The sequence below is a fragment of the Cariama cristata genome, unplaced genomic scaffold (genome assembly GCF_000690535.1).
Source record: "Cariama cristata isolate BGI_N322 unplaced genomic scaffold, ASM69053v1 scaffold30683, whole genome shotgun sequence".
Taxonomy (NCBI): domain Eukaryota; kingdom Metazoa; phylum Chordata; class Aves; order Cariamiformes; family Cariamidae; genus Cariama; species Cariama cristata.
Genome location: NW_009610696.1, coordinates 714 through 14,329, shown reverse-complemented (window position 1 = coordinate 14,329; position 13,616 = coordinate 714). Strand labels below are relative to the sequence as shown.

Sequence of the window (13,616 nt, the reverse complement as noted above, 5' to 3'; positions counted from 1 at the left end):
ACTGCAAAACCTAAAAGGGAAAGAAAGAGGGAAGTGAGATTTGAAACCGCTTCTCTCTGCTCAAATCCAGGAAGTCCACTGAGATGACAATCCTGTATGGAGAGCGTTCGGTTTGCTGTAGCCTTCAGGGCCTTCCTGTTTGAAGAATTCCTACCAGGACACGCTATTCTGAAGGTCTGAGCAGTTCTTCCTGAATGGCACTGGAAACTGAGAGGAAGGCTGACTAGCTGCGAGCATGATGCCGAAGTCCACTTCAGGATAAATCAGTCACCTCCCGGAAGGCTGCGCTATCTGAGGATTCTCCTTCAAAAATCACAATTGCTGTAACAAGGAAACATTTCTGTTATTCTCTACGAAGGAGCTGGAGGTAGCAGAGGAAAATGGACTATCAGGGAAGGAAAGGGAGTCTCCAAATCAGAGCCTCAGGAAAATCGCAAGGGGCTGTGGTAACCGTCTTCTTGTTTGTAGGGGCTGGGGGGAAAACCCCCCCACATACAGTCTACTGCAGAGGAGTAAAGAAAAGGGACAGCTCTGTCAACAGAACAGGCTATTGTTTAGATATTGTTTGGAAAGAGAAGGAAAAGCCCTACAGCAGAATTAGGAACAAGATGCCTAAATTAAACACACACCAAAACTCCAGTCAATCTATAAATTAAATAAATTAGATAAACCTTATTAGAAAAGAATCATCATTTTCTGGTATCTGACATTTAAGGGAAAACTCTGCACATTACACCTGAAATCCAATATAAATTGCTGTAGATAAACATTCAAAAATCCTACCCGAACAACATTCCCTAATACGTAACAAACCAGAAATCACTATTCAAATCATATTGCAGACAGGCATGATGTTCAAGTAAGGGAATTAAAAAAGTAAGAGTGTCATATCTTTTAAAAGAGCGCACAGAAATAACTCAGTCATTGGTACTCCCTGCTCTATACCAGTATCAGCAGAAAGTAGGCGGCTTTCTAACACCACTCCCTCCCTCTTTTTTAAAATGAGGCTTTCTATGGACTACAGTATTCTTCCATCACCCACCTTTTCTTGCACTTGAGGCACACAAATAATTGCTAGAAATTCTTAAGATGACTATTATAGTAGTTGTACTTTACAGAAAGCTACATCAATACTAATCCTTTAAATGAAACTCATTCAACATATGGCACACTTACCATCATAGCCTTTGGAGTTTATGAAACTCATTTCTCCACCTCACATTTTTCCAGAATCTATTAAAAGTTAAAAAACCTTTAGCTGGAGCTTCTAAGTAATTAGATGAGGATTAGACTATACCAAGCCGTGGATACACAGCAATCTTAAAGACATTTTCAGTCCAATTTACCATGAAAGTGATCTATGTTTGTAGTGACAAGAGCCTGTGCTAGAGAGCTCGGTAGCTGTCATTTGCTAAGTGCACAACTTTCAATCCGCAGAAGAAATGACTTCACATTTTCATTAAACTTCAAAAGGGTTTAGGGGATATGTTAGAGAAGCAAGGTTATTTTTATGTATCAAGGAGAATAACTTCTTTTTTTTCTTTTTTCAGACTCAGTTTTGCAACAATTCTGCTTTCATTAAAAAAAAAAAAATACATTCGTGCTATGTACTCCATAGGTTCACTTCTGGGAATGACTATGACCAAGTTGTACATAAAGCCTTCGACACAGGTGAAAAGATCACGTACGCATAAAGCACTACTTGTCAGGGAGTAGCAGTTCCGGCGAAGGCATGATGCCGAAAGAGCGATGAATGAGCATGCACTTAATGCAAAGGTGCCTCCCCCTCCTGCTGACACCCCCTGACCAAGGCAGCCACGCTGAAGTGTCCTGGGTTCCTTTGCCTATTCTCACAGGCACAATCTATTAGCATCTCTCCTTGCGGACTTCATACTGAAGAGAAAACGAAGCATCGGTTAAGCAAAAACTAGTTCATTTTAGACATCTGAGTTTCTGACAAGCTCCCGGTATTTAAAGCTCTGCAAGTGTTTTTTAACCATCAGAACTTTTAACTTACGGCACGTAAGACAAAACATGTTTAAACACAACTTAGGTTAAAAATAGCTCTTTATGTAAAAAGCCAAGCGGAAAAATACACTGACTGCATGACATATAGGCAAATCGTATCTTGACTTTCTTGGAGGAGGGGAGTGCTGGACTAGACAACGTCCCAAGGTTCCTTCCAACCTCAATGACTCTAGGATTTAGAAGAAATACAGAAACATTATCCAAATTACAAGCGGAGAACCAAACAGCAGAGAATTCAAATTCAATTTGCCCAAAGGAATACCTGAAGTTCCTTTGGCAAAACCAGAAACTGTCTCCTCCTGATTATTGCTAGTTCTTGGGTCCCAACTACGGGACCACCCCTCCCCTACCGTATACTGCAAGCACAGGAAAGGATCACATAAACCGACACCTTTTGGAAAAAAGTGCCTACGCTTTGGTCAAAATAATCAAAAGACCACTAACAGCCTCTAAAATTTACGCTTGCATTGCTTGCACATTGTGAAATAAACACATATGCAACATGTCCATGTTTTGATATGTATTTTTATTTCCCTGCAGTTTTCACTTATCAAGAACAAGTAACAGGGAAAGTTGTCTGAACTAGTGCATAAACAAACATTCTGAAACACCACTACACGTATCTAATTTACAAGAACCGTATAAAAAAAGTCACTAAAACACTACACTACGAAGGTGTCCAACGCTTACAGTCAGACTTTTTCCAACCCGTTACTTGCCTTGTAGCCACAGGAAAACTCTCCAAAACTGAAAAGACAATCTTGCCACAACCCTCCCTCCCCCCCACCGCCTGGGATGGCTCGATATCTAGACATCCAATAATTAATTATTGCAATGATATATAATGCAATACATACCTGGTAAAATATCCTTTATGTGGTGTGTTACAGTTTTAAAGCCGGTTAAAATATGCAGTCTTCAGATAAAATGTAATCAGTTGAAAATTTTCTTGTATCTGCACAATTTTATATGTGCTAGATGCATAATTTTCCTAGTCAGTTTTTTTTCCTGTGTAATTATTTTTTATAAACTGGTATTATAAATAGAAATATACATTCAAAATATATGGAAAAGTGAGTTACTACATTAAATTTGCATGTATCGATCCATCCCTTTCCCCTGCACAGTAATAGAAAATACTATTTTGCCTTGAACTTCATATTTGACAGTGAAATGCCACTAAAGTATTTACCAAAAAGTCCATCTAGTCAAATTGTGAAACAAAATGAACCAAGTGAAAACTTTACATTTCCTTTAGAAAAAAATTACAAGAATTTTGTTTCCTAGCTATGAATCTTTAACTTTTTTTTTTTAGACACAAAGTTGGATTTATTTGTACAAGATACAAAATGTAAACATGGCAAAATAAATAGTTAAAACAAGTGATGCAGGATCCCATTTCATGCTCATGATCCCATTAAAGAATTATTTTTTAATCCATTCAGTTGCAAATTCAAGTGCAAAAGCATGATGATGAATATCTACTATTCAAGTAACAGAAATAATATTGATGATACAAATAAACTATTTTACAAGGTAGTGATTTTCCCAATTTTACAAAATTTACATTATACATCGACTTAATACACGATATAATGATAGTCCATTTAGGTCCATTTCAGTTCTCTGTGATCCACAGAGCGCTGTATTTTGCATTCAGTCGGAATATAAATGACTACACCATTAGCACAGGTTGAGACACGGGTTTGAGGTTATGTCACTTCCATGGCTACTGTTGTCTCTGCTATGCCATTTAAACCCAGTCGTTCTGGTTCATGGTTCTCTCTGCAATAAAAGAAATATTCCATAGTTACAGGCAGAACATGAGTACTTCCTTACGCAGCTTTCATCATTTCTTACAGGCGCTACGTGTTTTAACACACCTGTTAACCTGGATCAGGGAGAAACCTTAACATATACACTAGAAACAGATCATTGAAAACTAAATACTGGCATTTAAGAACTGCTTTTACGCCACTAACAGCACAGTCCCTTCTACAAGATTATTGCATTTAACTGTAAGTTACCAGCCTGAATTATGGGTAAGAGTACTAAAAGGTCTCCTGAAGGAGCAACGTCAAGATAGACCGTGATGACTCAGTTATTCTCTTGGTGAGGAAAGCATTGTTCTAATACAATTTCCGCACCACCACCCCAAATTCCACTTTAGCACTAGGGCAAGAAATCTGAAATGTTTTTCTAGTTTATTATCATTCTCTGTAGAGAAGCCTAAGACCTATTCAGCTAAGGTGGTACTTTTCATGGCATTTGCTGACATGACTTGAAATACCCCTCTGACTTGAGGGAAATAAGAACTAAATGCATTAGTGATATAAAAGCATGCTTTAAGGCATGATTGCCAGTTTAAAAACATCTTTTTCTCAACCTATGCAGTAACTAAATTATACATGCAATTTTCCATCTCAAAAAGCTCTTTTTAACCTCTCTAGAAGCATTATGAAATCATCAGTAAGCCACATTTGCCAATATCCGTTTTTTACTTTTCTAATTCATAAACAAATGTGAATTTTTTTTTTTTAAACATCATACAATCCAGCAGAGATTTAAAACAAAGCCCAAATATTGTAATTTTCAGAAAACTTAGCCAACCGCAAGTTCCCACCTCTCCTGTGAAACATCTCCCAAGTATCCTGAAATAACAGTGCTGCTCTTCAAGGAGAATATCTGTAACACACAGACTGGCACATATCTGGTTTATATGTTTCATAAATATATTAGGCGTATATCCATATGTATATATAAAATAGGTAAGTGCCAGCCTGCATCTTACAATAGGGGTACACAAAGTTAGGGAGAGAACATGTGGAGAGTTTGACAGAATCTACCTGAAAGTGCTGCATGAGAACGGACAAACGGAAATGGTTAAAATGAAGTCGTTTTAAACACAATGGAAGTTTACCAAAACGACTTGTGCCTAAAATCAGTGCCAATTATTTGCGGGTTAATCTGCAAAATCAGCTCTTGCAGTTTGTCATGGCCACGCTGAAGATGCCAGCAGCTGGATGTTTTTTGTGAGGCTGAAGCTATCCCGAGAAGTCTCAGAGAGGTGGAAACGATTCTATTTAGGGCTCTAGCGCAGAGCTGGGCACATCTACGGAGCCATTTCTGCACCACAAACACAACTTAAGACTGCTCCAACTTGCTGCGCGCTTACCTGGCTATACTGCTGATGGCACTGCTAGGAGTTACCTTTGGCACTCTGTCCATACTGGCAGCAACTGTGGCAAGTTTTAAGGCTGTTGGCGATGGTGCTGAAGTCCGTGTATTGATATGCACATTGACTGGAGAAACAACACTGACGTTGTTGAGGTGCACCGCGTTCGTCAGGCAAGAATTGTTCATGGGAAGCGTTTGAGGGCTGCTTGTGCACAATGCTGGAATTAAGTGGTTTGTGGTGGTGTGGCCAACTGTCCTTACAAGCTGTACAGTTGAAATCCCTGGGCTGGATGATAAAGCCATGTTGGTGGAGTACAAAGTTCTAGAGGTTCCTGTTACAAAACAAATGTTGCCAATTAAAAATATGCCTTAGACTCAAAGCCAAAGATTAACTGCAAGCATAATGCTTTAAGTATATGTGTCACTGGAATTGTGCAAGAATCCATTTTTTAAAATTCACAAAATGTCAAATTTTAGAAATATTTCTAGTTAACATCTGGAAAAAAAAGAAATATTTCTTTCACAAAAACATCAGCAAGTGAGAGAAGTGACTGTACGACAAAGACCTTTTATATTGCCTAACTCTGAACACATCACGTGCCTTAAAGAGACAACACTCCCCATAAAAGTAAGTTGAATGGGGAACACCTTAGCTTGGCAACCTCAGAGACCAACTGGGAAGCCAAATTCTGATGCTTTAAATCACCTCCTCACCTCCTACCTTGTTCTGCTGGCAACGTAAAGAGGTTCTGGGGACCCGTCTCTCTCAAGGCAGCAAAACTAGGGGTCTAAAACTAGGCAAAGTAGGGAACTCCTTTAGATTAGGCTGCAGTGCTCCGATCACGCTCCTGATTTGGGAGAAACTTCAGGTTTCACAGTGTATAGTCAAACCAGTGGTTCTCAAAGTTCACCTTGGTATCCTAGCTATTCACTGTTCTGCTTTTGATCACAGGGGAAGAAGATACATTTTCCCCTAGACTCTTATTCCTGAAGAAAATCTGCTTTCAGCTAACATTTCCTAATGTACAAGTCTTCCTATCCTAAACAGGAATAGCTACTTACATCATTGCCACTTACAGCTTTAGAACAGTAACAGAAGTCTAATTTTACATGCATAATATTTGCAATGCTTTTCATCAATTGTAAAGCTGTCTGCCGTGTATGGGCATGGTACACTACCATGTGCCTGATCTTATACCCCTCAAAACATTGCCCTCTCAGATATGATCTTAGAGAATTATACACAGATGTTGTCTTCTCTTCTGGAATTGTTCCAGTATATTGATTTTATTCTGTCGTGGTTTTTCTCCCTCTGTTCATTTCATATTATCATTAACCCAGCCTGGCAGAAGGTCTATAAAGCTAATCACACCATTAGCTGTTAAAACAACAAATTACTCTAAAAGCCTTTTATTTGTTATAGCAGTCAAATGCCAAGTAACATTTGTCTCTCGGCAACGTGGCTACTGCACCAGCATGACTGGCCTTACTGCCTTCTCAGAATGGACGTTACAAAGGAGAGGGGCGGAGGGAAGGCAGTGAATGCCAACCTCTACACTTCTGCCTGAATTCCGGATGAATCCTAAATGCAATGAAACCTGAAACTTACAGTAATGTCAAAAGAATTGCCAGAAGTAGTTGATTAGTATGTTTTTGTTTGAATACGCAAGGGAGATAATGACCAAATAACATAGCAACTTTTCTATTTCCTTCTCAAAGTCCTTAACAAGGTTTTAAGCAATTGGTTTATTTTTAATTACACATTCACTCTGTTTCTAAAATGCTGTCACTTATGCTTTTGATGATAACAGATTATTAAAAGATAAAAGCCTTCAAAAGAAAACAGAAACAATGCTCTTCCAATGTAAAAGAGCATTTGGTAGTTTTACTGTCATATTAACCTACATGCCATTGCCCAGAAGTATTTTAAAGAACAATATTTAAAAGTATTACAATTAATATATTTGATTTTTTTGTTTGTTAAATAGCATTTTAGAAATCAGAAATCAGATCAGTTGACATTTCTCAGCTCACACTAGACCACAAGTTTTAAGAAATCATCACCTGAAGGCTGGACAACACCATTAATATTGTTGTGGCTGGTGTTTTGTTCCTTCGTTACCTCACTGCGACTAGGAGCAGGTGCACTAACCACTGCAGATGCAGCAAAGTGGGCACTGGCTGAATCAAGTGTTTTTGACATACAGTCAGAGGTGCTGGAGCCCTGTGGGAATAAAAAAAAAATAAAATTTTTTTCTTTATAATTATCCAACTACAAAACGAAATACCACATTAGCAATGCTATAATGCACAATTGCCAGCAAATAAATAAATACCTCTTCTAAATATAATCTAATGCACCATAACGTTAAATATCTGCATATCACAAGTCTGATCAAACGTTGAAAATTAGCGTCCAAATGAGCGTTGAGTAAGTCCTGCCCGATTCAGCCAGCCAACAGCAAATGCAGTTCTTGGCACCACAGATCACCTCCATGATGTGGTGTGTTCAGCCTGGGGAAGAGAAGGCTCCGGGGAAACCTTAGAGCAGCCTTCCCGTACCTAAAGGGGCTGACAAGAAAGCTGAGGAGGGACTTTTTACAGGGGTCTGTTGCGATAGAAGAAGGGACAATGGCTTTAAACTGGGAGAGGGAAGGTTTAGATAGGAGATACTGGGAAGAATTTCTTCCCGGTGAGGGTGGTGAGGCAGTGGCAGAGGTTGCCCAGAGAAGCTGTGGCTGCCCCATCCCTGGGAGTGTTCAAGGCCAGGTTGGATGGGGCTGTGAGTGACCTGGTCTGGTGGGAGGTGTCCCTGCCCATGGCAGGGGGGTTGGAACTGGGTGGGCTTCAAGGTCCCTTCCAACCAAACCGTTCTGTGATTCTATGATGATTCCCAGGACTTGGCGACTACTGAGCTCCTCGAACCCCAAAACTGAAGAGCAATCTTTGCAACAGAAAAGCAGGCTGACAATAAGTGAAACTGAAATCTCTCCTCTGTCTCCAGGCAGGAAATACACTGCGACCACAGGTCTAAAGAATTTGCAGTAATTATGGTACATTCATTCTCACGGAGTAATTTGTACCACAGCATAACTGTTCACCGCATTCTGAAAGTATGCGCCTTCTATGAGTCCAGTTTCTCTGAAAGAATCGTAGGTACTGGAAAGACACCCTGAAATGGCTCAATGTATCATTCTGCAATCTCAATTTATATTAAACTAAGAAAATGACTTTGCATAGACATTCAGAGTCTCTTAAAAATTCAAAATTCATTCCTTTTGTTTAAATATTCTGGTTATCCTGTCTTTACACTTACTAAAAATGTAATCAGTAACCACCAATACAGAAGCCCTGATTAATCAAAGCAGAAAACGCTGAGGGGAAGGGACAAACAGCACTGTCAATTAGATATAATATGCTCAAAGTAAAATAAGTTTTCCTACTAATAGACAACAGCAACAGCGTTTATAGTTTCTTGGTAAGAAACTAACAGAAAACTATGCTCAAGAGAAAACCATATATTCTTCCCTTGCAAGGCATTACAGAGGAAAAATGTGATTCTTTTAGAAGATGGAAGTAGTAACACTGGGGATGGGGAGCCAAAAGGAATCAAATTAAATATGTAAAACTACATTTTTCCTCTCAGAAGCTACCAATTTTTACTACTCACTGAACATCTGTTCATAACGGAACACGCTACCTCATAAAGTAGTTTTAATAAAGAAGTCTCTTCGGAGCACTTGTACAAAGGAAGACAAAAACAGTGAAAACAGTATGACTTGACAGAGCACTGGCTATTTCTACACTGACCGACTCTGTGGACGCAATTAAGACATCAAAATATGAAGCCTCTTACTCAACGTTTACAATGCAGCCATGCTATATAGCTTTAAAAACAAAACAAACCAAGTTTTGATGTTGAAACTTAAAATTACTATCTCATTCCAAATAGAAAAATGAAAGCAACATATCTGTACTAGCTACACTGTAAGTTGCCTTTCGGGCAGTATACAGCAAACTGGAAAAGCATCTTGACAGAAAGCATTCTACACTCATTCTAAAATTTAACATATTTACTGAGGTGATACTTAGCTTACAAGAGCAATGAAAAACACAGTAAACACAAAGGAAGATATCAGCACATGACAACATTTAAGGTGCAGTACCTGTGCTTTTGGATGTGTCTGTTGTGAGGAATGCTGAGATTGCTGTTTCTGCTGAAGCTGAGCAAGTTGTTGCCTCTGCATTTGAACTAACTGCTGTTGATGTGTCTGAAATTGTTCCTCTGTGATACCCCCTGTTACTACAGAAAAGAAAGTGAAGCCAGTGTCAAAAACATCTGCACAAAACCAATACATTTAAAATGCAAGAGCGCATCCATGTTGGATAACAAGTGGTTGAAAACAACATACATTGTGTTAGATGCTTGCAAAGGTCTTCATCTGTTCTTATGTAAAGGAGAGATCAAGCTAAATTTGGTTTTTGTTGTCTTCTTTTAGCATTGAGTCAATTTATAACAAAAGAATCCATAGCTTTCATCACTTTTAAGCAGTTTCTACCTTTGCTGGCTTTCTCTCCAGTAGCTTCAAGCAAAAGCTTAAAAGAAATTATTTTCCTGGCTTTCAGAAGACAAGCACGTCCTAAAAATCATAGCTGGGGAAAAAGTACACAGGGCTGAGCTGGGCATCTTCTCTCCCAGTGAACACTGGCAGTTTATTCCTGTACAGCTTTCCTGCCTACAGTCCTTTATTATTGTCCTTTTCTCCAACACCAGAATCGGCTCCATAAAGGAAGCACATGCCTGGCATTTTATTATTGTCCTTTTCTCCAACACCAGAATTGGCTCCATAAAGGAAGCATATGCCTGGCATTCGAGAACACCTACTTCAACAGCACAACCAGAACTCACATATTTATGTAGTTTGTACACAGTTCTGTACCAGCCCTCACTTGAAAGGATTATAAACTATTATACAATGACAAAGCTCATCTCCAGGTCTAAAACTTAGTAAATGTTTTGCAAATATCACAAAGCTCTGCTTATTTAGCAAATCCAGTTTGACCTTCTTATTTCACACTTTCTTTTTTCTGAAGGAAATGCTTAAGTTTCACCTGAACAGGATTTTCTCCACCCATTTTTTTAAATGGAGTAAGAGTTTAAGAGTGACATAAGTTCGTTTGTTTATGAGAACCAGGTTAATGCAACCGCAGTAGTATAATACTCACAGCAAGTGAAGGGAATGGTGAAGTCAGAAAAGCTGTTCTCAATATTCTCCCCCCAAAGAACTGCACACTTGATAAACTGAAAATACTGTCAAGCGTTTCATGTTAAAACCTGAGTTTTGTGCAGTTGATGCTAACCTAAGAACTAAGTTCTCCTAGGAAGAAGCAAAAAGAGAATTCACTTTCCAAACAGTCCCATCAACTACCTTTCAACAGTCTATTCTGCGCTATATTGTTCAAAAACTGAAGCTGTCGTTCATCTCAAACACCTGGACTCTACAGGAATATCACTTTATAAAGAGACACTGAGCTAACATTAAAATACGAAGTGATCTATCTTTCAGGGTCTGGCTCTTTAGTTAACTAGTTGTAATACTCGTGGTTATCCTGAAATTCCATTCTGAATAAATACCAAAGTTACGACTGTGACTGTTTAGAAATTAGTACTGAAACTTCTTTAAAACAAGTTTCAACCATGTTAGGAGGGCACTTAAAAATCCAATTATTTATACAGTTACTCCTATGAGATTCTAGAGATGTTAGCATTTCCAACATACTCTAAAATCAAATTTATTTCCTATTTAGCTTTGCTTTGTTCCTCTTGAAGATTCTTACCTATTACTACAAGCATGTAACTCAAAGTTCAGTCAGCTAAACCTGCTAAGTTCCCTCACAACAGTCTCCCAAAATGTGTTGCGTTACTAAAGGCAACAGAGCCAAGAACAGCATCCTGGAACATTACATATATATGTATTTCTATTTTTAAGTTCTGAGGTAATAAATTCCAGAACGTGTCTCTTCTTTTATAAAAAAATGTTTTAGAACAAGCTTAGACAGCACAAAGAAATACCAAAATTGCCTTTAGCCATAATTAACTATTATTTGTCTGCAATACAGGGGTATTCACCTAGACTCAAAGTTGCATTCCTCTATGGACTGTAAAGATGTAATACAGAAAGTAGTCTCTGCATCAGAGGCTCATCTAATTTAGCCTACATACCAATTCTATGTTTTCAGTTTCCCTTCCTTCTCAGTTTGACAAAGTCCTGAAACTGTCTACTACAAGGCACAGGGAAGATTACCCTAGTAATGTAATAATCGCTTACTCTGCCTTTACATGTTTAAATTCCACTCAGTTCACTACCTGTCACCAGATATTTATTCAGTGGGCAGACTGAACTCAGCTGTTAGCCTTGTTATAAAACAGCAGATGTTCATTAGCACATTTAATATCATTTGCTTCTGTCAAATCAAACAGCTGAAGGATCCTAGAGAGAAAAAAAACCCAGCAAACCTCCACAATGTCCCAAGGTAGCCTTTAAGGTCAGAGTTAAGTGCAAGTGTTCCATACTTCTTACAAAAGGTTCTATTCACCAGAATTTTAGCTCCCACTGCTCAATATCAAGATTTTCTATTTTACCATGGCCTGACTGTACTGAAATACTACAACAGAACAGGGTAAAAAACTCAATGCAAAATTAAAGTCTTCTGGGCTCCTCTCCCCCTTGACAGCTTTGGTTTCGATTATTATGTCACTTCTCTTCAGATCTGAAGGCTTTAATCAAAGATCATCTTTCAGGCTGCCCCAAAAGTGGTATTTCATTAGTTACCTCTACATGGTATTTAAATCTGGGAAAAAAATACCTCTAAAAAGGTAAAAGCTTGTTCCATAAGCCAAATTCTTCAGCTGAGAATGCCATCATCTATAGTCGTCTTTTGTATCTACGGACATGGTACCTAAAGAGGTAACTATTTGAGCGTGCCATTGGAACCGGCAGCTGAAGCAGACTGGAAGCCAAACACAACATACTGACTGTACTGCAAATTGCTACAAGTTTTGCCCAAAGTCTACTTCAGTCCCAAAAATCAGCCGAGTTGCACTCTAGGAATTAAACAAGCAGGTGAAGTATTACTTGGCTGTTTTAAGTAGCACCTTCTACAAATCCCTGGTAACTTCCTTCCTCCATCACCTCTCCTGATGATCAGTTGTATCCCTAGCTCGTCAGTTTATCTCATTTTAGATTCAACAGAATTCTTCTGGAGGTGCCTCTGGCAAAGAGACCAGCTTACTTTTCCAGATAAAGTGTGTGAGACTACAAAAAGTTTACACAACCGATCAAAGGGATCAGATTGTTTCAGTGACCTTGTCTCTTAAAGTTCCTCAAATTCAGTTTTCCCATTTGCAGTTCTTATAACAAGAGCAAGAGAGTAATTTAGCTTGAAACAGTGGCTCTTTATTCATGCACTGATTAGGTACTTTCAAGAAAAGACTAGTCACACGTTTTTAAAATAAGTCAGTCTTTCTGTTTGTACAATGCCTAGCATTTGAGGAAATACCACAGTAAGAGTTGCTTTATTAACACAAGTGAAAAATATAGTGTAGAGCTAACTTTAAATATTGCTTGCGCACTGAAAACCAAAGCAAGCAACTCCAAGTCTTCTCTAAACTAAACGAAAAAACTGAAACCAGTCAGTTTAACTACTGTCATTGTTTCCTCCAGAGGCAGCTTTATGTTCACAGGCAAGTGTGCTATAAAATCAACTGATTTCAACAATCACCTCCCAAACAGAATTACTTCAACAAATGCATTTAATAATAGTACCTATGCTCATTTAATGCACAGCCAGACTTTGACCAGCCCTGTTAAAATTTACTCACTATTTACTAATGAGAAAATCTAACAGCAGTGCCTCTTGCTGGCTCAGTTATTTAGTGAAGAATTCTGTTGTCTATTTCATCTGATCTTTTACCAGAATTACAGGATCTGTTTTGTAATTTAAATCTGGAGAGAAAAAGGTCTTCCACACCCCTAAATTTCCCTGTGGAATGTACCACAGCTACTAAATGATCTCTATTCTAATCTAAACGTATTCTTCAGATGATTTCTAAAGTTATGTAACAGAAGGTAACTACTATTCTTCTACAAAGCGGTTTGGACCCATTAGATTTGGTTTTATGCATTTTTTTAGATGTTTCTCCGTAGTCTCTCCCATTATTAAAATGCCTATTTCTCTATCCTTTCCTTTAGTTTCCCTAACAGAGCAAATCCTGAAGTACATGAGTGTTAGTCCACATGCGTATATCGGGTCTGTTTGTTAATTTGCCATGTAGCACCAACAATTTCGGGTTTTTTATTCTTGTTGATGGTATTACCTGAATCAGGAAGGGCTGGCATATTTTTTTTTTT

The 13,616-nt window shown here is 38.4% G+C and overlaps 1 protein-coding gene across 1 annotated transcript; it reads right to left on the bottom strand.

The window, feature by feature from the left end:
• Positions 1–2,812: 2,812 nt before the first annotated feature.
• Positions 2,813–5,420, bottom strand: LOC104159939 (enhancer of polycomb homolog 2-like). The gene is made up of 2 exons (XM_009697968.1): positions 5,204–5,420; positions 2,813–3,813 (listed from the first exon to the last, which is right to left on the bottom strand). Exons 1-2 carry the CDS (start codon positions 5,389–5,391, stop codon positions 3,741–3,743), a joined length of 261 nt encoding a protein of 86 aa, XP_009696270.1. The 5' UTR covers positions 5,392–5,420; the 3' UTR covers positions 2,813–3,740.
• Between the last annotated feature and the right edge of the window lie 8,196 nt (positions 5,421–13,616).